The 26,882-nt window shown below is 46.5% G+C and overlaps 1 protein-coding gene across 3 annotated transcripts in view; it reads right to left on the reverse strand.

Moving 5' to 3' along the window:
* Positions 1-2,424: 2,424 nt before the first annotated feature.
* The window catches only part of fam184b (family with sequence similarity 184 member B), a 28,266-nt gene continuing 3,808 nt past the window's right edge, over positions 2,425-26,882 (reverse strand). Inside the window, exons 2-18 of one of the 3 annotated variants that reach the window (XM_061771172.1) lie at positions 24,240-24,428; positions 22,518-23,159; positions 21,587-21,722; positions 20,041-20,189; positions 17,005-17,550; positions 15,411-15,518; positions 13,755-14,053; positions 12,877-13,000; positions 11,181-11,288; positions 10,314-10,440; positions 9,969-10,099; positions 9,776-9,891; positions 7,273-7,629; positions 7,059-7,176; positions 5,696-5,806; positions 4,240-4,607; positions 2,425-3,203 (exon numbers count right to left, since the gene is read on the reverse strand). In XM_061771172.1, the coding sequence (XP_061627156.1) occupies positions 3,131-3,203; positions 4,240-4,607; positions 5,696-5,806; positions 7,059-7,176; positions 7,273-7,629; positions 9,776-9,891; positions 9,969-10,099; positions 10,314-10,440; positions 11,181-11,288; positions 12,877-13,000; positions 13,755-14,053; positions 15,411-15,518; positions 17,005-17,550; positions 20,041-20,189; positions 21,587-21,722; positions 22,518-23,159; positions 24,240-24,428 (3,702 nt within the window). In that variant the 3' untranslated portion in view covers positions 2,425-3,130. Of the gene's footprint in view, positions 3,204-4,239; positions 4,608-5,695; positions 5,807-7,058; positions 7,177-7,272; positions 7,648-9,775; positions 9,892-9,968; positions 10,100-10,313; positions 10,441-11,180; positions 11,289-12,876; positions 13,001-13,754; positions 14,054-15,410; positions 15,519-17,004; positions 17,551-20,040; positions 20,190-21,586; positions 21,723-22,517; positions 23,160-24,239; positions 24,429-26,882 lie in introns of all 3 variants that reach the window. The other 2 variants (XM_061771171.1, XM_061771173.1) reach the window with 2 other exon arrangements.

Here is a 26,882-nt window from a genome sequence, read left to right on the forward strand (position 1 = left end):
TGTATCTGCAATCTGTCACAACAACAGCTGCACGACCGGAAGTACGCCATCGTATCTTTGTTTATATCGCACCACAGCGCCAGTAAACAGCAGTGGCCAATTGTGGAACTATCACTTGGAACTATTTTGGGACACGTTTCTGTCCATTAAATCAAAGTTCCTCTACTTTTTGAAATGTCCTTTCAAACATTGTGTATGAAATGTGCTATGTAACTATAGCTGCCTCTCTTCAATCATTTAATACGTTGCTTTTCGTTTTCAGAGACGCACAACTATTTCAGTAATATTACAACTTTGTTGCAACATTCATGTATTAAAATTAGTTTCCTCATTTGGCCATTCATAAAAATGCATTCTTACCCTTTCACACTTTATTCCATGACATTTTTCTAGTAAATTCCCTGATATTCTCATACAATTCCAACTTTGTAAATGTTACGGCTTTCTTGTAAAATGATAACCTTTTTTGTAAAGGTATGGATCATTTGTTCTGCTAAATGAGACGTTTGTTCTTACTTTGAACGTGACAGCTAAATTGTTGCCAAGTGACAACGTTTTCCACTGCAGTCAACGTTTAACTCGGTGCGTTTGTCGTCGTCGTCGTCCCACCCAAGGATCAGTTCCTGACCTCACTTGACCTTCAGGAAAGGAGAACAAGATGGTGAGTCGAAGAACCGCCGCCAACCGTGACGTGCATGATTGTGGGCTGATTTGTTTGTGCTTTTGTCATTTGCTCTCGGTGCTCAGCGGCTCGGCCTCTTCCCTTGAGTGGAAGCTGGCCAGGTGACCTTCCCGTGCGACGCGCGACTCCTCGGCCGCCTGCCACGATTTTGTCTCCTTCTCAAAGTAATAGCAAGAATCGCCATACGGGATCTCGCCAGAGTCGCTCGCAGTAGGAGGCTAACGCCCCAAAGGATCATTTGTTGGAAAACATGACGGGACGGCGAATGGATGCGAAGAAGCGTCGGTGCGACTCCCTGTCGACCGGCTTGAAAAATGTCCCCCAAGTCTTTGTAGGAACACGCTCATCCGTCCCGGCGGCCTGCACCAAGACTTTCGGTAGCGTGATCGCGCTTTTCTGCTTTCACGCCGACACGAGGACGACGTGCGTTTGCACACGTACGGCAGCGAGCATCGGGGCCAGATCTCCGCTCTCTGACGTTGTGGCGCCCATCCGCGCCCGCACGAGTCCACTTTGGAGCCGTTTGGGGAAGCCGTGTGAAAAAGCGACACACAAACCCGCTTTGGCACCAAAGTCAGCCAAAACGTTTTTGTTTTTGCTCGCCAAGAGCATCCGCACATTTTGGATCAAGCGGACGCATCATTTCAAAGGCTCGGCTGGAAGTTTGTGCCCGTTGAACGTTTTGAGATGTTTGCAACGAGACGAGCTCGCCACAACATTTTGATTTCGTTCCAAATATGTGAAAAGCTTGCAGGAGAAAATCAATTTTGTCGCTTTTTCCCCAAAAACTTGACTTGACACCTCCGATCCTATTCCCACCTGTCTTTGTTCACGTGACTCCAGTGTTTTGCAATCAGGCTGACAGCATAGCAAGCCCACGAAAAGGGGGAAAGAAAAAAAAAAAAATCACATTTATGCTGCAGACCAGCTTTTGCCTTCTTTCAACATTATTAACCCAAAACATAAAAAACAACCCCCAAAAAGTGTTTTGATATTTGCTGGGCTTGAATTCTCCAAATCTTGTGACGATTCGCTCAAGGCATTGTACGCACAGATACAATGCCTCCCTCCTCTTCGTCCTCTTCTTCTTCGTCCAGGCAGAAACGTTGGGAAATGTTTGTGCAATCCCCAATAAGCACAAAATCAAGCTGCACAATACTTCACATTGTATCAAGTTGATGTTTCCCGAACACCCCAAAATGATTGGGGGACTTTGATTTGGGCAATTAAAAAAGCATTTGATGCAAATATTAGCTTTGATGGCTTATATTAATTCATTTGATGGCTGCGATAGCAAGTGTACAGTATTAGAAGTCATCATGGATTTATTATCACCATGCATCCATCATGTTTGAGCAACATTTGATCGGCGCACGTGAGATCGAAAAGCGGGCCGGCGATCCTCAGTTCTCCGACGAGTGCATTTGAACTTTGACCTCTTTGGCTTTTATCACCTTCGCACTATGTGACAAGGACCAGGTGTGAAATTTGCAATTGTGAGGGGTCATGTGAGCATCCCATTTCCACGGGATTGTAAAAATATCCTCAGTAAGTGCTCAATTACCCGCGCCCCCAGTGAGCATACGCGGAACGGAAGATGAATGAATGAATGAATGAATGAAAGAATGAAAGTGCTCAATTCGGGGACATCTACAAACTAATCCATTTTTCCTTTTCTGTTCTTTTTGACACGATTGCACATCGGAACCGACGGCCTTAACTGACGAGCACATCAAGAAGAATCGAGTACAAAAACAAAATATTTATTCAATGTGTTCATTAAGACTATTGTACATATTTGCATCAAAACAAGCTTCATTTTGGTGCGGGAAGTGACAAATGTTTGTGTGTTCGTATTAATGAGGATCTTGCTTGAATACAGTACATCAAATGCCTCCGTAGTTGGAAGCGACACTTGCTTGGTGACATCGAGAGATTCGCCTTCAATAAGCGTGTGATCATATTGAAGCAAATGCTGCATTGAAAAAAAGGAAGACCGCTTTAAAAAAAGAAAAAAAACATCATCACGGATGGCGACATTTCAGACGATACAAACAAGATCCGGGAGGCCGAGAAGAGGTCAGGCATGTGTTTTGAGAAGCACTTTTTGGTTGAGCTTTGAGGCAATGTTGGAGATGGCCCTGCTGGTGACGAGCCCGCGAGTCTGTTGTACGAGCGCTCCGCCGATTTCAAAGGATTCGTATCGATGCAACGCAACCGCACAGACATAGATTTTTGCCAACGTCCGTGCCACAGTATTACGTTGACTCACGCAGCGACCGCAGTGTGTCTTTGCACGCAGCTGTGAGCGCCGATCCGACAGCGCTGTCGTCGCGTCCCGTCCGCACTACAGTACTCGTCTGACCTTGTGAAAAATGGGTGGAGCTCCCAGTTGACGGTGTGCATGTAGCCGAAGCGATGAAGTGTTGGGCGGCTTTGTGTTTGTGCTCAGAAGGAGAAGTATTTGGTGAACCACTCCTGTTTTAGCCCCTCGGTGCCTCTCTGCTCCATACAAGGCCCCCTAAAACACAAACAAAAAAACACTTCACCAGCTTTAAGTTCAAACTGTGTATCATTCCTTTCTTCTATTTTCAATTGGCATTCAAATATGATTAAATACTCGATGGCAACATACATTTTGTTTTCAACTACCAAAACTCAATTTCAAATAGCATTTAAAAGAGCCCAGAAATCCATTGGTAACAAGAAAAATGATCATACGAAAATATAGAAATCGAAAACAATACAAATTGAACTAATTTTGGTAATCCTCGTTGAGCTAAAACAGGCAAGCTTCCGTCTGAATTCATGGCAGCCAGTCGGGGGGGGGGAGGAATGTATCTGCTGTTCCTGCTGTGTGCGCTTTGGCCTCTTAGGGGCAGTGTGGTGCGACGCATGCATCGAGCTACACCTTTGCAGTAAGCTAAAAAAAGAAGAGAAGAAAAACCTTTGACTAGTTTTACACCGATTAGGAAGAATATCTGCCTGTGAATATTGTTATATCACCTGTCTGTATGTGTAGAAATAGTCGACCGTTAGCATTAAACCGGCGATAAAAATGGGGAAAACAATCGTGTCTCGTATTTAAATAGACGATGTGTGTCATGCTTTTTGCTGCGCGTTTAGTTTTTCAGTCAACTACACTTGGGGTGTCATTGACGAGTTTAAAGTTTATTTTGTAATGTTATTAGTTACTCCCCAACACTGATAATAGCCTACTCGGCTGTCAAAGTGATCAAAGTTGCACGTTGTTGCTTTCCGTCCTCACTCAAGTAAACGTTCGACCTATTTTTGCGTGCTCCGGTGTCTTTATTTAGCGCAGAAGAATAGAGGGCTGCTATTTTTTTTTTTTTTGTTTGTTTTTTTCTCCAAAGTGAGTCACTGTCACTCCATAAAGGTCCGGAACAAAGTCGACTGTTAGAAAGCTAGGTTATAAATAATGCAGTTTAATAGCACGATGGCAAATGTAATCTGAGGAAGCCAGTTTGACGCTCCGGAAGAAAAGGCGCCAATGCGTCGGACGAGTTCACGCTCGATTCCAAATGGTCGAATCCTACCTGATCGACTGCGCCTGCAGGTACGCGTACGGCTCCTGGCAGGACGGCGACACGTAGCGAATGCCCGTCTGCTGCGAGGGGCAGACGGGCAGCGGGCCGGTGGGCGCCGGCGTGGGAGGGACGCAGGAAGTCCGGGATCTGGGGGAGCGGGGCAGGGACGGGGGGGAACGTCGGCCGAGGGATAGGGAGGGGGAGGTGTGCTTGTGCGGAAGAGACGAGCTGGAGTAGCGGGACGACGCGTGAGGCTGGGGCGACGACCGGTGAGGCAGCGTGGACGAGGAAGACGGGGACGAGTAGGGAGGGAGGCGGTCCTGAGCGCCCGGGCGGGAGATGGCGCTTGCGCCAGGAGATGCCTCCGCGGGCTTCCTCTGCGCACACAAGACACACGGGCGCACGCCCCTTGTCATTCCAAATATTTTCATTTTCTACATCCTCCACATTCTTTTCGTCCTGTATTATATGAAATACCTTACAAACGCACACAGTGATTAATAGTGGCGCGACATTATTATTATGATTCAAGACAATAAATATATTTCTGTTTTTATATTTGTATACACATTGATTTTTTTTTGTAGTTGCTTTTGTTGGAGTTAATCTCTCTTTTCTTATTAAAATAATCCAAGATACTGCTGCCACTCATTTCTATTAACAGTTTCAGTAGAAATAAGGATGTGTATATCTAAATATTTTGGACTTATTATATTTTCATATTATAGTACTCAAATGTAATATGCTATGTATTACAGTGGAAAGTTGATGTCTTGGGTTCTCTTTCTTCAGCTGGTTCGAAAAACATTGTCATAGTGTTTCTATCTGTTCATTTTCCATTTTCTCTTACTGTATCTTGGATTTTTCCAGCTAGTTTAGGTCAAATAGTTACAAAATATTCATAGAATGTATTAACTATGTCATCCATAATCTTTACAATTTTATGATTCTCTATGAAATACTGTGGGTCATCAATTTGTCGAGGTTTGTTTCTAATTATACTGTTCGATATATTCCATATGCCCTTCATGTTATTTGTATTAATTTTTTACAATTTCCCATGATATCCATTAATGTCTTTTTATACTTCCTGAATTTATTTTCTACTTCTTTAATATGTATGATTTATGATAGATTGTTTTGATTGTGTTGTTTTTCTTTTTGCAGGCATTCTGCAATGCACTTTGACGTCCACTTTATCAGACAGCAAAGTGAATGCAGGCGAATAAAATCGCACGCGCTTGCAGCCCCGTGTAAAAAAAAAACAAACAAAAAAAACTAAATAATAATAATCAAATAGAATTTCCACACAGACGCAGGGGTCCGTCCAGATTGGACACTTCACTGCCTGTGCTCCAGAAACAAAACTCGGCTTGAGTCCAACATTCCCTTCTGGCAGGAAGGAGTACATTTCGATGAACTCGTTATGTGCAGGACACGCACGCCCGCACGCGCGCGCACTCACCCTCATGGTCGGCGTGGTGCTCCCGGGGCGGGGCTTGTTCTCGCGGATTCTGAGGCCGCCGTTGCCCCCGACAACGGCGGGGGGGTGCAGTTGCAGCTGATGCCGTTCTTCCTGGAGGGGCGAAAGAGAACGAAGGAGGCGTTTGTTCACATTTGCCGTCGGCGTCGCATGTCTGGACGTCGGATTCGTTTAGTTGCTTGCGTGCCTCATCGCAGACGATTCACCCAAAATAGTCATTGGGGCGCCTAAACTAACACAAATTTAATCCTCGTAAGAGGTGACAGTAAGTGCAAATCATTGTGGAGAACAAAATCAAGTCGAGTCGCCGCCAAGTCTCAAGCGAGTCGAATCAATTCAGTACTTGGTTTAAGCAAGTCGCAAGTCAACTCATACACTCTCGCTCCAGTCGCAACATATGTTGGAGTGCTCATTAAATGGAAATCATATCACTCATAAAGTATTCACACCTCAGAAAAGTTGAAGGACCAACAACTGAGATTATGGTCGATTGAATTTATTGCACTGAAGTTTTCAATTGAACTCAACTTCATTTCAGAACAAACTATGCTGTTTACTTTGTGGAGAAAGCCTCGTAACTAACTAACTAACTAACTAACTAATCTAACCAACTCATTTGAAGAAAATGGAAATCTTTTCAAGAGAAGCAAAAATAAACGGTTGCTTACGTGTGTGTTACGTGTTGTGGCTGTGTTAGAATGGAGCAATCTCCTTTGGAAGCACTGACTCGATGCGGACAATTGACAATTGTCGTTCGATTCGAGGTTATGTTTCAAAACGTCGTGCCGACAGCTTCGTTACAGAGCCGACACGACAGACGACACTTCCGTAAACACGTTCAGTAGTACGAAAATTCTATTCCCGATTTGTCCTGTATTTACGAACAGTGGAATGCACTTCTGTGATCGTAATGCAAAAGTGGCACCCGGCATCTTAACTCTCTCGCCCGCAAACGTCTCTGCAGCTTTTTTTAAATCTCCACAACTGACGGCAAGCAAGGCCGCTTCACTTCTTCTGCATTCAGCGCTTGGCGTCATGCGTTCGACGCTACTTTCTGCTCTGCTCTCGCCTCATTAGTAAATGAGAGCGCGAGAGAGAAAACGAGTCCTGCCTTCTGTCTATTAACTATCTACCGTGTTATTTGCCTGCTGATTATGACGAGTAAAGGTTTGGTCCACACCCGTGATCTAGAATTCAACTGCAGCACTTCACAACGATAATAATGCTGAGTTTGAATTGATACGTTGATTTTGGAGGTATTATTTGAGCAATACTATAACGTAGTTGTATTTGGAATGGTGGTGAAGAAGTGAATTGCTGGTTTGGTGCGTGCGTGTCGTCTTACCACTAATCGTTTAATGAGCTGCTCTCGTTCCGTCAGTCTCTCCTGAAGTTTCCCCAGCCGGAGGTCGTCGTCACATCGCGGCTCTCTCCTCCTGCATCGCTCCTCCCGCTCGCGCAACCTGGGGGAGTCATCGTCATCATCGTCATCCTCCTCCTCATCGTGGTCATCACGCCGTCGTCACGCTCACGTCACACGTCACACGTCCGGCACTTACTCGTTCTCCAGGGCCACGATGCGAGCCTGCAGCTGCATCTGAGCGCCGCCGTATTCGGACAGCAAATTCTGAATCTCCCTCTTGTGCTCCTTCCTGACCTCCTCCAGCTCCTTTGTCCTCCTCTCCTCCTCCGGCTTCTTCTTTTTCTCTTGCTCCCCTTCCTCCTCCTTGTCGTCGTCTTCCTTCTTCTCCTCCCACAGTTTGTGTGACTCTTCCAGCTTCTCCATCTCCACCCTCAGTTTCTCCACCTCCTCCTTCAAGCGCAGCGCTTCGTCTTCCAGATGGGCATCTCTCGTCTTTTGCAAATCTGGAGCCGCTTCTTCTTTTGCTTCCATTTTGGGATTGGCCTGCATGGACCTGTGAGGAGAGAAATGGCTGGAAATACGCCTGCAAATTCAGTGTCACTTTAGATCAAATACTCATGCTAATTTCTTATATTACCTCACTAGTCACAACATTAGATCAACCACGTAATAATATAACCAAGTACAATATGAAGCTAATGTGAAATAAAGAAAGACGTGATAATAATGTCCTGTTTAAATGACAATGTCAGAGGTAGAGGTACATCTCCAAATTAGAATATGAGAGCAAAGTTCATTCTTTTCAGTACTCATAGATCATGCCGATTCACTAAACACTTCAATTCATTAAAATACTTTGCAGACGGCAAATTCCTGCCAAATTTCTACATAGAAAATCATTCCCATGGTTTCTTGATTGTTTGTTACGTAATATTCTCGTTTCTAGAGGTGGTGAATTTGGGTTTTTTGTTTGTTGTAATCTATAATCATTCAAAATTATATACACCTTATTACCAAAAGTATTGGCTCACCGGCCTTGACTCCCATCTGGTTTGAAGTGCTATCCCATTCTTAATCCATAAGGTTGAATGTGACGTTGGTCCACCCTTTGCAGCTGGAACAGCTTCAACTCGTCTTGCCAATTCTTCTTGGAGGATATTTGTCAGGTCACACACAGATGTTGGACGACAAGGCCTGGCTCACTGTCCGCTCCAAATCAAGCCAAAGGTGTTCTATGGGGTTGAGGTCAGGACTCTGTGCAGGCCAGTCAAATTCATCCATCTCTTTATGAATCTTGCTTTGTGCACTGGTGCACAGACATGTTGGAAGAGGAAGGGGTCATCCCCAAACCGGTTGGCTGTCCAAAATCTCTTGGTATGCTGCAGCACTCGGCGTTGCTTTCACCGGAGCTCAGGGGCGAACATTTTGGACATTTCCAACTTTGTGGGGACAGTTTGGAGATGGCCCCTTCCTCCTCCAACATGACGGTGCATCAATGCACAAATCACGGTTCATAAAGACACGGATGAGAGTGAGTTTGATGTGGATGAACATGGCTGGCCTGCACAATCCTGACCTCAACCCCACAGAACACTTTTGGACGAATGAGAGCGGAGAGTGAGAGCCAGGCCTTCTCGCCCGGATGCGCTTCTGGAAAAATGGTCCTAAATTCCCATAAACACGCTCCTAAACCTTGTGGAAAGCCTTCCAAGAAGAGTTTAAGATGTTAAGAGGGTGGACCGATGCTATATGAATGTCACTTCAATTCATATCTGAGTCAAGGCAGGGGAGCACATACTTTTGGCATTATATATGTACTGTATATTTCTGAGTGCATCTCGATGAGTTTCACTTTTTGAATCGAACTACCAAAGTGAATTAAGCTTTTGACAGTATTCTACCGCGACTGGCTGGCGACCAGTTCAGGGTGTACCCCGCCTCTCGCCCGAAGATAGCTGGGATCGGCTCCGGCACGCCCGCGACCCAAAATGGACGGATGGACATTATTCTACTGTGTTCAGATGTACCTGAATAGAAGTTGTAGTTGCCGGTGATATCGAAATGCACTTTATTCTAATATTTTTACTGTATTTTAACATCCATCCAGCGGACGAGGCAGCGGCCCCGGGCATCCGAAGTGGGCCAACATTCAGTGTCGACGGTAATGAGGGCGAACGCTTTCCGATCCGCACCCACCCCCGATATTTTGACGGATTGCGCTTCATGTTGAGAAGTTTTATTACAGTAAATATTAAAACACAGCAAAAATGACGTACACATACTGTACGTATTCCCTCCGAACACTTTTCGAAACAGTAATCCTCGTTTAGCGCGGAGGTTACGTTTCCGACCACCCCCGCGACAGACGAAAGTCGCAAAGCAGCGACCGTGCCTATATGTACTTTATTACCTATATATATATATATATATATATAAATATATATATGTATGTCTATTTTTTAAAGCCCTATGTATAATACCAATACTGAACGCATGTGAGGTGCAGGTATTATTTTTGCCCACTTGGGGTCGCCATCATCACGGCGACGTGCCGTTGTAGAACTTCGAATCGTCGCACAATCCCGTGATATAGCGTCGGGGAAAAATCCGCGATGGAAATACATTGATTTGATACAAATGATTTTGATTTGTAGTGCATTTCGTATTCCATGAACCTAACGAGAACGTTTTTGACTTACTTCTCCTGCAATTGCTTCTTGAGCGCAGCATTCTCTCTCTGCAGCTCCAGCATGGCGCAGCGACTCTCATCCAGCTGCCGCTCAAACACTTGGTTCTGGTTCTGCTGCTTGAGGTCCTAAAAGCAAGCGCGCGTCGATTGAGGTCGCTGGACACGGGGGGAGGCGAGAGGAGAGATGGAAATGAGCGCGTTACCTGCTGCAACGCCATCATCTGCGTGTGCGCTCGCAGTTGGCTCTGAAGGTCTTCGATCTGCTGCATGTGTCTCTGGGTCATCTGTCTGCTCCACTCTGTGTGCTGCTGGGTCAACTCCGCACGCTGCTTATCTGACGTCACGCACGCGGAAAGTAGCGCATGCGCAACAAAGGAAGAACACAGATCCACTCGGCCAATTGTTACAGGTAGCCTTCTGCTTGTTGCCATGGTGAAACGTATCCGCGGCAATAAGAACTCGGCCGTCGAATGCGTAATCTCCAATCACGCCGCGTCTACGCGCGCGCACGGGCTCGCTTGTGTCGAGAGACGGAGCGCACGTGTTACCTAACTCCAGCTGGTGCATGGTCTGAAGTCTGTTCCTCTCAGACAGCACATCTTCTTTGGCTTGCCTCTCCAACGCTTGCAGCTGCACGGCGTGGCTGCGTCTCTCCTCGGCCAAACTTTGGGGCTCCTCCAGCACAACAACGACAAACAACGCACATTGAAGACTAAAACGCCCGTAGGTGTGAATGTGAGTGCAAAAGGTTGTTACGTGCCCTGCGATTGGCTGGCGACCAGTTCAGGGTGTAAGCCGCCTCTCGCCCGAAGATAGCTGGGATAGGCGCCAGCACGCGCGCGACCCGCGTGAGGAGAAGCGCTAGAAAAATGGCCGAGTCAACGTGTGAGCGAATTGAGACGAGCTCGTCATTATTCCAGGATGCAAGGAACGGCGGCGGCACGGTGGCCGACCGGTTAGAGCGTCAGCCTCGCAGTTCTGAGGATGGACAAGGAACGGCATATTTGGGATTTGCCAATTCTCTCCTTTTTTTCTTTCCAAAAACTCACATACTCGCTGCTTTTGTACTGAGGCCAAAGCAACAACAGTTTGACTTTGGCGCCAACTTGCGGCATCTTGGTGCCGAGGAACTGTTGAAGTGATTTGTGGAGCTTCACTCGGACAAAAGTAGGTCTTTGACACCACCTTGTGGCATCTATCGGTAATTACAGTATAAAGAGACGCCAATTAGGAGCGGATTTTTGCTATTGGCGACCCTAACCCTAACCCCCCGTCTTCCGAGAATTGCAGGATTTTTGTTTGCTGGCGTGCGGTGAGATTTTTCAACTGTAAAATATGTGCCTTGACTAAATAAAGGTTGGGAAACACTACAGATGCTTCCAAGTGTCGATTTCTATGACCTTGTGTGAAAGTACCTGCAGCAGCTCCCTCAGCTTCTTGTTAATCTCCTTGGTCTCCTCGACCTCCTTCCTGAGTTTGTCAATCTCAAGGTTGCCATGGGAATCGTCTTCGGGTTCCTCCTCCTGCGTTTGCAAAAAAAAAAAAAAAAGTATCGCGAAATGAGGCCTCGTCATCGACAGGAAATAGAAAATGGCAGAAAATAAGTAATAAATCCATAAAGTAAATCGGTTTTGAGTCACATTGTCAAAAGTTGCTAGACTGCAGGCAGTGGTCGGGGGGCCTTTTCGGCTTTTCTCCCGTTTTGTGCGCTTTCGGCGAAGAAAGGCCCAGCAAAATGAGCTGATCGCAGTTACACGTTTTATTATTTGTATTTTCATTCACCCACTTGGTGGTCGGTGCCCCACCCACTCAGCTCAGGGAAATGGCTGAACGACAACGTGGCTCGGGGTGTCAACGTAATCTTTAATATCTATAACGCGGTGAAGGAAGAAAAAGCTACCCCTGGAAAAACTGGCACCGGATTCATCGCTCACTGTAAAGGTGACACACAGTTCCCCAAGTTTCTGCATTATGTCATTATGCTTTACGTCTCCAAAGTGTTCTCTGTCTGTTGTCGTAGTGGAGCGGCTCCAAGTACCGGAGACAAATTCCTTGTGTGTTTTTTGGACATACTTGGCAAATAAAGATGATTCTAATTCTGATTCTGATTCTGATTCCCACTGCATCATTCACCAGCACGCGGCGACTTCCTTTTGGTTTGGTTTTTTTTTTTTCACTTTTGAGAGAAACCAAAGAGTTTGCGTCATCCAAAGGCAAAGACACCCGAGTGGACACCTGACCTCCCATTTTTAACGAACACTACTGTGAAACTGAAGCATTTGAACTGTTGATGAGATAGTAAGTGCTCTAAATGCATTTCAAGCTCAGATGAACATTTTCCCGGGTGCATTTACAGTGAAAAAAAAAAGGTGCTGCGCTTTCTTCTGTGCAGATGCTGCTGAAAGACAACGCTCATGCATCTGAGACTTTGGACAAAGTTCTAGTCGTCAACAGATTGGGCAAGAATTTGAGAAGGGGTTTTGGAGTCTTGTGTGTCGTTCATTTCCAACTCTTTCATGAACGTGGCCACAACATCCGTTGCTGAGCAACTGAGTGCAATGTTCGACAGGTGGAGATTGAAATCGGAACACTGAAAAATGATGTGAACCTCAAAGTCGTCTTGTTGACACAGAAAAGTGTCGTGGCGTATGGACAGCAGCCATAAAGGTTGCCAGCTTGTTCGGACCGAGCTACAGCGTCGGCGTGAATCGGCCCTTTTCTGACATGAACGTCATCAAAAACAAAACGACTCACTCAGAGTTGCCGTGCCAAATTACAACACACGGGCGCACAGCGGGCAAATCAGACAAAGAATCCGATAGACACGGTCTCAGTGGCAACACGGCAGTGCCACGGCAATATTCAATTCAAATATTGACAAATGGTTAGAAATGCTTCCGATTTGGTTTGGTTTGGCTCAAAAAGCGATCCGATTTAAACACGTGAAAGCACATCTATGTTACATAACTCATAATACATTTGTCCAAACATCGTTCATGACTTGTAAACAAATTGTTAGTGCCGATGGAAACGTGACATTGTGATTTCCTACACTTGCAGAGACTGAAAGAAATCAAGCTATTTTTGCTCTTTTCTGCAGATCGGGCCCACCTGCAGCTCCGCCATGCGAGCGTGCAACTCGCGCTCCCGGTTCCGCCACCTCTGCTCGCTCTCGGCGACGGCGGCGTTCATCTCGATGCGGAACTCTGCCCTGAGGCGATCCTCGCACTCCGCTCTGGAGAAAAGTCAGAAAAGTCACTACGGCAGAGAATACAGGAAATACTTGCGAGTGGAACTTTTGCTTCGTTTCCAGCAGAGGAGTTACATCCGCCGGCCACTTCATTAGGTACACCTGCACCATCTGCTCACTCAAAGCTCAACTCGACACTTTCGAAACAACCGCATCCGGTGTTAAAATCTTACCGAAAACATTGCCTGTACAATTTAAAAAAAAAAAAAAGTGGTTTTATGACATTAACAATTTGAGCAGAAGTGCGCAAATTTCTGCACCGTAATTGACATGATTTTGTGACGGGAAAATGTGTTTTGATATTCGAACAACTTGCGTCAGGTCATGTTCGACTTTGGCGCTTGAAAACTGTGCAACTCCGTACGGGCTTCGAAAAGATTACATTCACTGTCCGAGGTTCTGGAAATAGTTTTTTCCAAACTTTGGCGCCCCTTCTTAACTTTGATTAAATTAGTTATTTTTTTGAGAACTCTACTACCATTGAAGAAACATTTTGCAGCGATGACACAGAATGTGTCATTTATTTCCTTCCTTTGCTTCATTACTGCCGCGGCGTATTGTTTTATTGGGCTTTATGCAATAATCCCAGTCAGAATGTAAGAAAAAGAGCTATAATCACCAAAAGCAGACACTGATCATCAAAATGTGAACCTGATGCTGATGCTCATTTGTTGCATTTGTGGTTTCTTTTCTTTCAATTACGATACGATGACGGCCAGTTTTTCTTGTCGTGTACTACCTGATGCGTTCGTCCGTGTCGCGTCGGCTCTGTTCCAAAAGGTTCCTCTCGGTGTTGAGCCGACTGTGTTCCAGAACCTTCTCCTCGAGCCGGTGTTTGTCTGCCTGGAGGGAGGCGACGTCTCTCTGTTGTCTCTGGCGCTGCTTCTCCGCCTCATCCCGCATCCGAGTCAGACGGCTTCGGGTCTGCTGCAGGTCCTCGCGCAGGCGGGAGCACTGCGGTCCGCACGGGGGCGACGTCTCTGGCGCTACTTTGTCCTTCTCTTCTTGATGCTGCGCGGCCGCCTGCAAACGAAAGATCTGAACACACGAACGGTCAAGCTGCTTGATTGTCACGAATGGAACGCAGTCGATTCCTGTTTATGGGCACGCATAATGGCAAGCGACAAATGTATAGAAAATACGGTATCTACGGTAATGTTTGTGCACGTGCCTTTAAGAGGCGGGGCCCGGCAAGTGTGCGCGTGAGTGTCTGGCCGCGAGCCGTGGCCGACGGCACGCCTACCCTATTTGACTGCTCTCGGCATTCAATAAAGAGGTGAAAAGTGCATCTGGCTCTCCTTTCCCACCTGCGAGGGCATTACAGGAAGTGGACTGTAAACATCCATCCAAAAAAAAACAACAACAAACGACTGCTTTAAGAAACACGATACAGAACAATCAACTGCGATCCAGTTTGGGAACACACTCGCGTGAATTTGTTTGAATGTAGCTAATAGACAGGAAGTAGAGAAGCATATCCATAATCGAGGAGCATTTCATGGATTTGTTTTCTTTTTGATGGCTTTTATATCACTACTCGGGTCTCTGGCGGCCCCGCCCACCCGTCAAGTGTGACATGAAACCACCGACCGAGTCGTTCTTTTGTTCCTTTGCCACTTCTGAAAATGTGTCCGAGAGCAAGCCGTTCTGCGCTTCTGCCAGACTGCCGCGCAAGCGTGGGGCTAAGTGACGTATTAACCGCCGTCCACGCGGAGTTTCTCCCTGCATGACACCTAACCAGCGAGGCCGGGTGAAGCGCCGGAGGCACTTTCAAGTGACAGCCAGCCAAAGTCACACTGTCTGAAAGGCAATCGTGCAGGCACTGAGATGCTAAGCAGAGCCGCGTGGGGTTTTGTCGGACGGACACATTAGCGCTGGCTTCTGACGCGCTGGCAGTGGGGGGGGGTGGGGGGGGGGGGGGGAAATGTCCCCATGCACCACATCCACGCAGTGAAGTGTATTAAGTGCTGCCTCCACGTGTCATGCATCTTCATGCTAACAGAAGCCGGACTCGCCATTAGCCCGGCAATATTTGGGGCACGCGGCCGCTCACTTGCACGAGACAGGGCTGGCCCCTGAAAACGGGCTAATTTCAGCAACACAAGAATGAGAGTGTGGAAGGAATTTCGACAAAAGCATGTCACAGACATTATTTATTCAGACTCTTTGATCATGTAAAAATGTCTCCTTGCTCGAACACAATATTGGCATATGGCCAATAGCTGCTTAAAAAAAAAAAAATGTTTCCAGGAAATAAAGGAAAAATCTGTTCCCGGGTCAAACCGCCACCATCATAAAACCTTCATTTCCAATGAGAATTGATGTGACTTCACGGGTGATTGCCCCAAAATATTTCTCTGATGCCAAATTGTACAAGTTTGCGCTTCCACTTTACCTCGTTGTCTGCATCTTTGAGTTTCATCTCAAGTTCTTGTCTCTCCCTCTCCAGCCTGTCATGGAGCGCCCCGTTTTTCCGCCTCTCCTCTTCGAGATGTGCACATACCTTTAAACAACATCCCATGCAAAGATATTTGTTAAACGTGGAAAAAGAAGACACACGACAAGAAGCTTTTGGCTCGTCAACCGCTTCTCCTCACGCGGGTCACGGGGCGCGCCGGCGCCTATCCCGGCTGACTTCGGGCGAGAAGCGGGTACACCCCGAAACGGTTGCCGGGCACATATAGACAAACAACCATTGGCACTCGCATTCACGCCTACGGACAATTTAGAGTCTCGAATGAAACTAGTGTGCATGTTTCTGGAATCTGGGTGGAAACCCACGCACGCACGGGGACAACATGCAAACTCCACACAGGCAAGGCCGGATTTGAACCCGCAACCTCAGGCAGATGCGCTAACCGGTCGCCCGCTTTTGGCTTATTGCTGTGAGATTCATTTAACCCTCACACCGCCAATGAGAACATTTCCACTTTGCCTTACATTTATTTGTTTCTTTCAGTTTTTAAAAAGAATACATTGCGGCTTTCAAGGGAGCCAACGATGCTAAATCCGTCTTTCTAGAATGCGCTAGATCAGGGGTGGGCAATTTAGGGTCAGCGGGCCACAAACAGCCCGTGCCGTTCTTTAATCCCGCCCACAAAAAATAAAATAAAATTTAATCCCCCCCCACCAAGTATTTACACTATGAAAAGTCCTGTAATAATTTTTGTATTGTTTTATTCTTTTTGCCCCCTAAAATTGGGATATCAAAATGTATTTATTCATTTGGAATGTTTCTTTTTCATGTATCTCCTTAAATAATTTGTTTAAAATAGCAAAATAAACGAATGTTCTTACAATTGTTTTATTTATGAAATAAAATAATTGGTTAATTAATTATACTTCAAGGAATAATTATTAATACAAAATGAAAAAATAGAATTAGTCATTTTTAAAAATGAAGTTTTTAAAAATAAAATGTGGGCCTTAAACAAAAACTGCTCTAAATTATGCACGAACATTGATAGTGGAAGATTGCTCAAAATCAGTCAAAAAACTATGAATACATTTTCGTGTCATTTCCAGCACGAAAAAAAAACACTACCTAAAAAATTCAACAAATAAAATTATATTTGAACAAAAAAACAAGGTGCCTGCCGTAAAATAAACGACTTTCAGCAACGTCTGAGCAATGGCAATAATAGTGAATTTACAACAATTGCCTCTTTTTCCCCTACTGGCTGTCCTACAAAACAAAATAAAAATGTTGTGGAATGTTGTAGAATCATCACCGCCTACGTCATATCGAAGCGGCGTTTTCTGTGGCTGTAATACGGAATTCCAGCCCAGCGGGATTCTAGCTTGAATTAAAGACGCAAAATTAGCCATCACAATTCGCCTCAGGTTTGACGAATAGCATTGCGCAAGCTAAATGGATCTATCTGCGCATATTCCTCGGCTTTGGCGCGTTTGGCGGATCAGGTTCCTCGCCCTTTGGCCTGAGCGATCAATCGCAGCCTCGCGCCCGCTGCGTCGATCTGGAGTCTGACCTCTCGGTTGGTAATCTTCTCCGAGTTGAGAGCTTCTTGGACGCCGTGCAGTTCAGCCGCGTGTCTGCGCATCACCTCCTCGATGGCCTTCCGCACCTGCTCCTTCAGCCGCCTCCTGTCCTCCTCCGCCTTCTCCACCAGCCTCCTCTTCTCCTCCTCCAGCTTCTGCTGCAGAGCCGCCCTCTGCGCCTCCACCTGCTCGAAGTTCTTGTCCAACTGGGCGCGGACGCGGACCCTCTCCACGTCCAGCTCCTTGCGGAGACGCTCCGCCTCCTCCTCCATTTCCCTCCTCACGTGTTCTCTGATTCCGTCGGCCTCCTGACGCAGCGCCTCCTTCTCCTCGTCTCGCTCTCGCCGCAGCCGGTTCCTCTCCTTCTCCAAATGGCTTTTTTCTTGCTCTCTTTCCCTCTGGACGGTCTCTCGCTCCTTGTCCAGCTCCCTCTGGAGTTTGTCCCGCTCCTCGTCGGCATGTTTTTGGATGCGACGCAGCTCTTCTGTCTGGGCCCTCACCATCTCGGAACGCAGACTGGACAGAGCCTCGGCGTGCTGAAAAAGACCCGTCGGACGCTTCATTAGGTACCCCCGCACGAGCTTTCCAATAGAAGCGCAGCATCAGTAATTCTGCCTTTACAAAGATAATCATGCTCAGTTTTGATTGACACTGATTTACACATGATTTTTGGAACGATGTTTCCATCACATTTTGGTGAAAAGCCACAAAAATCACTGTTTTCTTTGTGAAGGCAGTCAGCAGCAGTATAAATTAGACTTTAACCTGGTAAAAGCAATTTAACATGCACACATTGGGCGGCACCACGGACATCTGGTTAGCACAGCCGCCTCACGGTTCTGAGGTCCCGGGTTCAAATCCGCCGGCGTTTGCATGTTTCCACACATTCATGGCAGGTTGAATTGCCCCTAGGTGTGAATGTGAGTGCGAACGGCTGCTTGTCTATATGTGCCCTGCGATTGGCTGGCAACCAGTTCAGGGTGTACCCCGCCTCTCGCCCGAAGATAGCTGGGATAGGCGGCGGCACGCCCGCGACCCTCGTGAGGATGACTGGGTACGGAAAATGGATGGATATCCCTGCCGTACACAGTATGTCATGTCTCTCAGATGTCATCAAATTGTATTTTTTTGTCTTCTTAGATGAGGGAGAAATGTGGATCCGAATGAACCTTTGCCTCACTTTACGTTGGCTATTAAGACCACAAAATCATGACAGTCTGCCCTCTCCGGAACTACATCGTGAGAGCGTGAACCCCGGTCGAGCGTTTGGGAGATTTCCTGGTTGCTTCAAATGTTCTCACCATTATAATTAAGTCACAATTCCGGATTTGCGTTGCTGACGTTTGAACTGAATTGAATTTATTCGGACTGCATTACAATCATCAACAGAATTCCAAGGATACGACAAAATAATAAGGTGCAGTGGAACCTTGATAAAACAGACCATTGCGACTGAACGATGCGTCCAAAAATAGTTTCCAGTTGTCACTCAAACTGCTGTTGACAAAGTCATTAGTTTCACAATTGGCCACTGTTGTTGACTGGCGCTGTGGCGGAATGCAGGCAGAGAATGGGACTGACGTATTTCTGGGTCACAGATATACAAAAAAAAAAAAAAAAGATCAAATTCCAAAAAACAATTGGAATTCCAAAACAATTCCAAAATCCAATTCCTCATGTGCCGCCCATGTTGAATGTGGGGCATTGACATGCCAGCCATGTCATGATGGCTATAGCGATTTCCTATTGTGCCATAGAGTGCACGCAGAGAGAGAGAGAGAGAGAGAGAGAGAGAGAGAGAGAAAGAGAGAGCGAGAACGCTGAGGAATACAAAACACAAGCCTCTGGAGTCTGGAACGTGCTATTTTTGATACAGTAACAGTTTCTTGTCAAGCCCTTCGCCTTTGGCAACAGAGTTTGAACTAGGAAGCACACTAATTCCTCACGGCCCATGAAAGAGACTTGCCTATGATGAGTACTGTACGTCGACAATGTCACCATGACCAAATACACTGGCGTGGTAAGTTTGATCAAAATGTGAAACTTTCAAACATTTAAAACCTTTTTTCATTTATTTACAATAACTTTGTACTGTACTAGGCTTTTTAGGCCACGGAAAAACCTGCAAAACAATAATTTGGATAATATGGATGCATATGGACTTCCCCCTAAAAAAAAAAAGTGCTTCAATATAACGGACAATCAGCTATATCGGACGACCCCTCGTCACTATTAGTCCGTTATATTGAGGTTCCACTGCATTTTCATAAAGCTGACTGAAAGGTTCAGGGCTGAAGCTGTCAGGTCTGTCAGGTGTGGCGAGTCACTCAGCAGCAGTACGCCATCGCCAATCAGCTGCCCTTCTTAAAGTGGCCTTGGACTCCACCGCGCCGCCAGATTGTTAAGTCTCTATAAAAGTTTTTAGTTGAACGTTTTAGGAAATAAGTAAGCGTGAACATTTTTTAAGAGTGAAATCCACTGTTTCGCATTGAAAATTGAAAAATTTTTCAGGATTGAGCAGGGCACGTACTGTAAATCTTGGGACAAGGCATGATAGCAATATATTGTTAGAATAAAAAAAGAGGGTTGCCAAGGCCCAGTTGTTAGTATGGAGAAAACCGTGAACGAAATCCTGGACCTGCACCTCAACACAAGAGTGTTGTGTGTTGTGGAAATGTTTTTTTTTTTGGTAGTATTGTTTTGTTTTGTCTTTTATCAAGCCATCCATCCATTTTTTTTTTATGTATCCTGTCCAGGGTTGGGGCTTTTTATCCTTTACATAATCCTATAATTACAATCCTACAATTACTCTACAACAAAAAAGGAGGGCAAAAAAATGTCAACAGATGGTGAGGTGCATGCTTCAAGTTGTTTAAGTCCTTCGCGCTCTGTGTGAACATGAATGGCGGTTTGTCTTTATGAACTGGTGATCAATCTAGGGTGCGGCCTGCCTCTCAAGTTCAGCTGAGATATCCTCGCGTTAGCCTAATTAGCGCTACAGACATTCTACGCGGGATGTGCGTTACCTGGCGGATCTGGCGTGCGTGGTCGTTGTTCCTTCCGCTGCTTTGGAGCTCCAGCTCTCTGTTCCTGCTCTGCAGACGACTCAGCTGGCTCTTCAGGTCCTCCACGTCAGCACACACGCACGCCTTGCAGCCCACATTCAGCAGCTCTTCTAAAACACATACCGAGTACACGCATGTCACACACATGGGAAAAAAATGCCATTCCCAAAGAGCGGCGACAAGTCACTGGTTAGATGACCAGTGACGTACAGTATCTCTGACAGCTTTTTTGGAAGTGTGTTCAATCCTTACTTACCGTTTAGAACCTTTCCACTCTCTGTAAAAAAGTGCATTTTATTTTGTAGAGGGACAATAGTTTGGGATAGAGTTGATACCGCCAAATGTGATGCTTTTGATCACTTGATAAAAAAATACTTCTACCCTTTTGGCCCCTGGAAAATGTTAAAAGTTGCCTTAGAGTCTAATAACGAGTCCTCCTGGATACACTAGCGTAGAATGTACTGTACTTTGAGGACCAACAACAGAGTCCTGCTATACACCTACTGCCTGATTTCTCTCAGTGTAACCTCAAGTCAGGTGTTCCTCAGGGCTCAGTTGTTGGGCAACTGCTAAAGTCTTAATGGGCCTCATTCACTAGCCATGCATACGCACAGATTTATGCAAATACGCACGTTTGACACACAAACTTGTGATTTATTATTATGTTTGTACTTGTTTTTGTTCATACTCTCCGAACAAATGCATACATGCATACACACAAATAATGCAGGATCAGCTATCGAAAATATATGTCAAACACACATCTTTTACCGAAGATGAACAACAGTCATTCATAAAGGGGAAAGGTCACAATGTCATCTGCGAACATCACGGTCCACGGGGATTCCAGTCTAACCTTCATTGTGGGCAGGCACATACTGCCGCTAAATAAATATTTGATCATATTTGTTTTCTGACAACAACTGATTCATTACTCCATCCCTGGTTTCAAAAACATCTCGTGTGAGCGTGTACCCAGTTTTTTCTCATCTGCACCGCGACTGCTGTGGCAAATGTTTTGACACAATAAAAATCTTGCCTATCCATTCCCTCCGTGTTGCCCCTATTTGCTTTAGTGGGCCACATAAAAAGATCCGGCAGGCTGGATCTGGCCCCCGGGTCTTGAGTTTGACACCTACGCTAGTATAAGTGGTCGTTAAATATTGAACAGTATTTGACCATGCGATGGCTTTTCCCAACTTCACTTCTCTGCTTTTGACGCTCAACTTGAATTTCTCTGCTCTCCGTTCTGACAATCAATTTGAGAGACGCATCGCCGCTTGTCTTCAAGACTTGAATGCGCGGACGTCAGTGAGCTTAAGCTTGACAAATGGAGCTTCTCTTGCAGCCGCAAACATCATCACGCCCTTAGGGCCGCAATGTTGGAGTAAGCCTGGCGCTTATGTCAGAGTCAATAAATCCGATTTTGGAAGTTGCTAAAGGACAAGGACAAACACATCTGCCAAATGAGCAAACGTAATATGTAGTATGAAGTCTGACGAAGTACCTGCTCGGCTCTGCAGCTCATCTTCTTGCAGCAGTAGCCTCTCTTTGGCCACAGCCAGCTCCTCCTCTGCCCGTTTCGCCAAGCCCTCGGCCTCGGACACACGTTTCCGATCCAGTTCCAGCTCTTCCTCCAGGTTCTAGGAATGGGAAGACGGTGGCAAGCGTGGGGGCAAGGCGGAGCACACGGGAGTGTCAAACCGAGACTTTGACAAAGATAAGCAAGCAAGTACGCATTTCTACTTTCGGCAACCCAGCTGCAGGACTTCAGTGGTCTGTTCGAGGGGATTATGTCAGCTGTGTGCTAGCTTCGGCAGGGCTTCTCAACGCTCGGCTTGGCGGTGCTAATGCAAGCGTTCTATCTTGCGCAAACTACTCATTAGGACATAGCTGCCAGTGGAAACAGCACTCAGCCATCACAGCCAGTCTCTATCTACCGTGGACCTCAAGCAACGGTCAGAGACGCTAGGAAGCAACACAAAGATGAACTTTTTTTCTTACCGCGACTGTGCAACTGCAGAGTCCGAAATATAGTAAAGAGTAGTTAGAATTTGCCTGTCATCTAAATATTTGTTATGGGTGAGCCTACTTATTCTAGATCAGGGGTCTCAAAATTGCAGCCCAGGGCCAATTGAGGCCCGCGGGTCGATATTCAGGTGCTGTAATTACCCAAACCATAATTGTAAACCGGTGTTACTAAAGCTACTGTACTTTTGCCGCAACCTGTATAATCCATCAGACTCTTCGTTAGGGTGAGCTGCACGATCATTCTGCATTGTGAAGACAATCCTCAACTATTTTTTGGGTCAACATCAAACCGAATAATTTCTCCTTTGACAATCAAAAGGGAGCATTAGCATTAGCACTTCTGCATTGTATGGGATCGCGCTACGCGGTGTTGTTATGTCTGCTGACCGTATCTGAAGAACATCTACCTGAATACGCTCCTGCAGTTTGACTGTGTTGCGTTTGCGCTCGGCCTGCCTCTCCAGATGGTTCTCCACCTCGGCCTCGGCCCTCTTCACTCGTTCTCTTAAAGCACTGTGCATTCCTTTCTTCTCCTCCTCCTCTCTCTCCTCCCACCTGCGCTGCTCCTCCCGCCATTCGGCCTCCATCTTCTTCCTCATTTCTTCTTTCTCCTCTCGGAGCCGCTCCATCGTTTGCTCCCACCGCTCCCTTTCCGCATCGGCTGCTCGCCTTCTCTCCTCCTCCCTGTGATCCCTTTCCTCCTTCATCACGTTCACCTCCTCCAAAAGCCCTTTCACTCTCTCCGACTCCTCCTCTCTCTCCTTCCCCTCATCTGGGCCCTTCTGCTCCGTCTCCTCCTTCTCGTCCTCACTAACTGTCTGCCTCAGCTCGCGTCTGTCGCTCAGATCTCGGATCGTCTCCTCTGCCTCTTCCAGTTCTTTGCCCAGTCGCAGGTTTTCCTCCCGAGCGGCGCTGATCCGGGACTTGGCCTCTTGGAGCTCCTCCTCGGCAGCCCGGAGCCTCTCCTCAAAATCCCGTCTCAGTTCGGCTTCAGTTTCACGTTCCCTCTCCTCCGACTGCATGCGGAAGAACTTGAAGTCGGCTTGTACCTGGATGCGCAGGTGACGAGATGTTACACTTACACTGCCGTCTAATGAGAGCTGCAAAAGTTCTGCCTTTACAAGGTGTGAATTACAGATGGGCGTGATAACAGGCAACGGGCATTAAGGTTTCTGTCGATTGTGTTAGATTGACCGTTGATTAATCATGTTTTGACGAATTTGGGCAGGTGCTGTTCAGAAACAGGTGCTGTTCAGAAACATAGAAACAGGAGTTCAGAACAGCAACAATGAGCCTCCCGTTCAAAATAATATAAAAAAGTTCACTTCATGATGCTGGAGGTTCTCCTCGTGGTTTGATGACAGGTGCTCTTACAGGTACATCTCAATAAATGCCAAGAAATATACTGTGTTCTAATTTACATACCTAAAAATATTGTGCAACAGAAGCCTGCAGAGATGACTGGAGATGTAATTTAGTCTCCAATTTGTAGTGGAACTGTGTGAGGCTATAGACTATGTGTCCCGTTTGCATTTTCCAGCTAATAAATCACATCTAGAGTCATCTGCAGGCTTCTGTTGCACCATATTTTTTGGTATGCCATCTCAATAAATGATAAGAAATATATTCTAATTTATTGAAATGTACCTGTACAGTATATACAGTATTTGTGAAGCAGCGCACATAGAGCGTGTTGTGTTCCTGGTGGGATACATTGTCCTACTGTATGACCGTGCATTTCTCGATGTAATTCAAATGGCAGATTTTTTTGATAAAGTTCTTGTATTTGCTCTCGTTACAGTAGAACATGAGGAGAGTGCATTTTGCAAAAGTACATGCAAAAAAGCTTTTTCCTGCGAGTCATTATTGCATGTGCAAAAAAAAAAGGATGTAAACCCGGCGCCTACGATGTATGTTTTGTTGAGGCACATTATGCAAATTGCACGCGACGAATGGGCGAAGTGCCACGCTGCTTGGAGCGCTTTGATTACAGCGGGTCAGCAGTAATGCGAGCACATTAATTATACAGCAAAACAGCGTGGCCTTGGAAAGAGGTCGGCTCATTATTGTGGGATCGGGGTGCCCGAGTCATTACACGCACACGCGGGCGCGCTCAAGGACGCACACACCTGCGCTCCGACCCTCTGCTGCTCGTCGAGAGACTCCTGCAGCTGGAGGAGTCGCGTCCTCAGCACTGAGCCCTCCTCCTCTTGACACGTCTCCATCAGGATGCGGTGCAGCTCCTCGTCGTGGGCGTGGTTCGAGGCCTGCAGGGCCGCCTCCTGCTCCTCGTTCTTCATGTTGAGGGAATAAATCACCTGGAGGGGATCGGCAACACACAGAGGAAGATTGCTGAAGATTCCGTTTGAAAGATGTGAGCGCATCACTTCATAGGACACTTATTGCGTACAGTTCATTACGGTCATCATATATTATCGAAACCACGATCAGATGATACACTGAATTTCCATGAAAAACTATTCACACTTAACTCAACATGACATACTGTTGCAAAAGAGTTCGGCCACTATGAACGATGATTTTTTTTCATGATCTTTATCACAGCAAAATGTGCAATACAGGATTCCACAGAACTGATGGGATGATGCGTGGGCCAAGGAAAAACCCTTTACATTTTGATGAGGGTTGAGGATACATGCATTTATTGTCACCAAGTGAGTCGCTATGGCAACAACGGAACCGTCCACTGCCCAGAATCAGAGCAGGAAACTGCCTGCTAGCTGACAAATACAGTAGACGGCTTTTCTTCTTTTGCGATGTGTTTTGCCTCGCCGCAGTATATCAGAATCAGAATCGTCTTTATTTGCCAAGCTTGTCAAAAACACACAAGGAATTTGTCTCCGGTAGTTGGAGCTGCTCTACTCCGACAACAGACAGTCAATTGACGGAGACATAAAAACACAGTCACTGAGCAATAAAAGGATACCAGTAATGTGGTAATGCCGGTACAATTTTGTCTTTTTTTTTATATATGCGAGCATTACGGCAAAATCAATGGTCTAAGACTTCTGCTCAGCAATATGTTATGCTTCTGCTTCTGGTTTAGGACTTCAAACAGGAATTCAAACAATAAAATCTGGTAAACCATAGTTATACCAGGTTGCATTGACACAAATATTGTCGAAAGTCTTCTTAGAAGAGTGGACCGTGTAATAAAACCATCTCTATATTTTTCCATATCATCACTTTCCTAAAATTGTTTCAGTTTTTTCCCCTCCTGGAAGCCGTCACCTTATCGCGGTGGAGGTGTTTGTGTGTCCCAATGATCCTAGGAGCTAAGTTGTCTGGGGCTTCACGCCCCTGGTAGGGTCACCCATGGCAAAGAGGTCCTAGGTGAGGGACCAGACAAAGCAGGGCTCAAAGACCCCTTCTGAAGAAGACAAATTATGGACTCAGGTTTCCCTTGCCCGGACGCGGGTCACCGGGGCCCCCTTCTGGAGCCAGGCCCGGAGGTGGGGCTCGAAGGCGAGCGCCCGGTGGCCGAGCCTGCACCCACGGGGCCCGGCCGGGCATAGCCCGAAAGAGTAATGTGGGTCCCCCTTCCCGTGGGCTCACCACCTGTGGGAGGGGCATAGGGGTCGGGTGCAGTGCGAGCTGGGTGCTGGCCGAAGGCAGTTGCTCTCGGGCGGACCCCTGGGCCCGATCCCGCCCCTCAATTGATTGATCGGGTGGGGTCCTCAGCCGGCATGGTGCGGCCACAGCAATTGCAGGACACTTGTGTCAGTCTTTGCGCATGCAAAACGGTGTCAATTCACTTGCACGTGTCCGCAGGCGCACACCCCTGGGACTCTTTCACCGGGTGTGGGGTCACGCACTTACTGCGACAAATAACTCAGGAATATGCAAATCGCTTGTGTATCCCCTCACTTATACTCTCGTCCTGTCGACTTTTATATTTTGCATAATTAATCCCACCACACTTCAGTTGTACAGCCGGGTTCACGACCCTGGTCCTGCATGCTTCTTCTCCTGTCCTTGTCCTGTCCTTCCCTCACAGGGTGTATCACTACATCCCCATGCAACACTCATATTTAATATTTCATTCTTGGAGATAATGTAATGATTGACTTCTCTCATCCTGTTTACAATTAGTGCTTTGTCTTTTGTCTTTGTTTCTCTCTCCCTTCTAGAAACTTTGTTCAGTTTGAGTGATCAAGTCTGATTCTCAATAAACCTCAATTCTAATACCACAGCGGAAGCTTCAAAACTCCACTGTGACACAGTAAAACTGTTCCGGCATAAAAAGGGATACAGATCCTCCATTCTGCTTGACCTAACAGCCGAACAGGGCAAAAAAAGAATGCGCAGGGGGGACACACAGGCTCCTATTTTACACAGACGCCGCTCTGTCTGCGGTGACACACGCCGTCGCGTGACATTCCCCCGTGCGTGCTGATGTGTGTGCGCGCGAATGCGAGCGTGCACCTGATGCACATTTTGGCCTGCGATATCAATCGCTGATGGGACACGTGGCTAAGCTCCCTTCTCGCGTTCCTGTCAGCCCGACACTTCTGTCCAATCGTGTCACGGTGCCAAAACTTTGGCTCACGCGCTGAAAGGGAGCGTCTCGAGGGCGGGCTCTGAGGGAACAGAGGGTTCACGCTGTGCTTGGACGTTCTCCTCGGCCTCTCTCTTTATTCATTTATTTCTTGAGTCGTTTTAGAAAATGAGAGCAAAGAGCTGAGAGAAAAGGCTGGAATGAGGACAAGTTAAGACCACCACATTCAATCCCATATCCTCCTCACACCATA

The sequence above is a fragment of the Phyllopteryx taeniolatus genome, chromosome 4 (assembly GCF_024500385.1).
Source record: "Phyllopteryx taeniolatus isolate TA_2022b chromosome 4, UOR_Ptae_1.2, whole genome shotgun sequence".
NCBI lineage: Eukaryota > Metazoa > Chordata > Actinopteri > Syngnathiformes > Syngnathidae > Phyllopteryx > Phyllopteryx taeniolatus.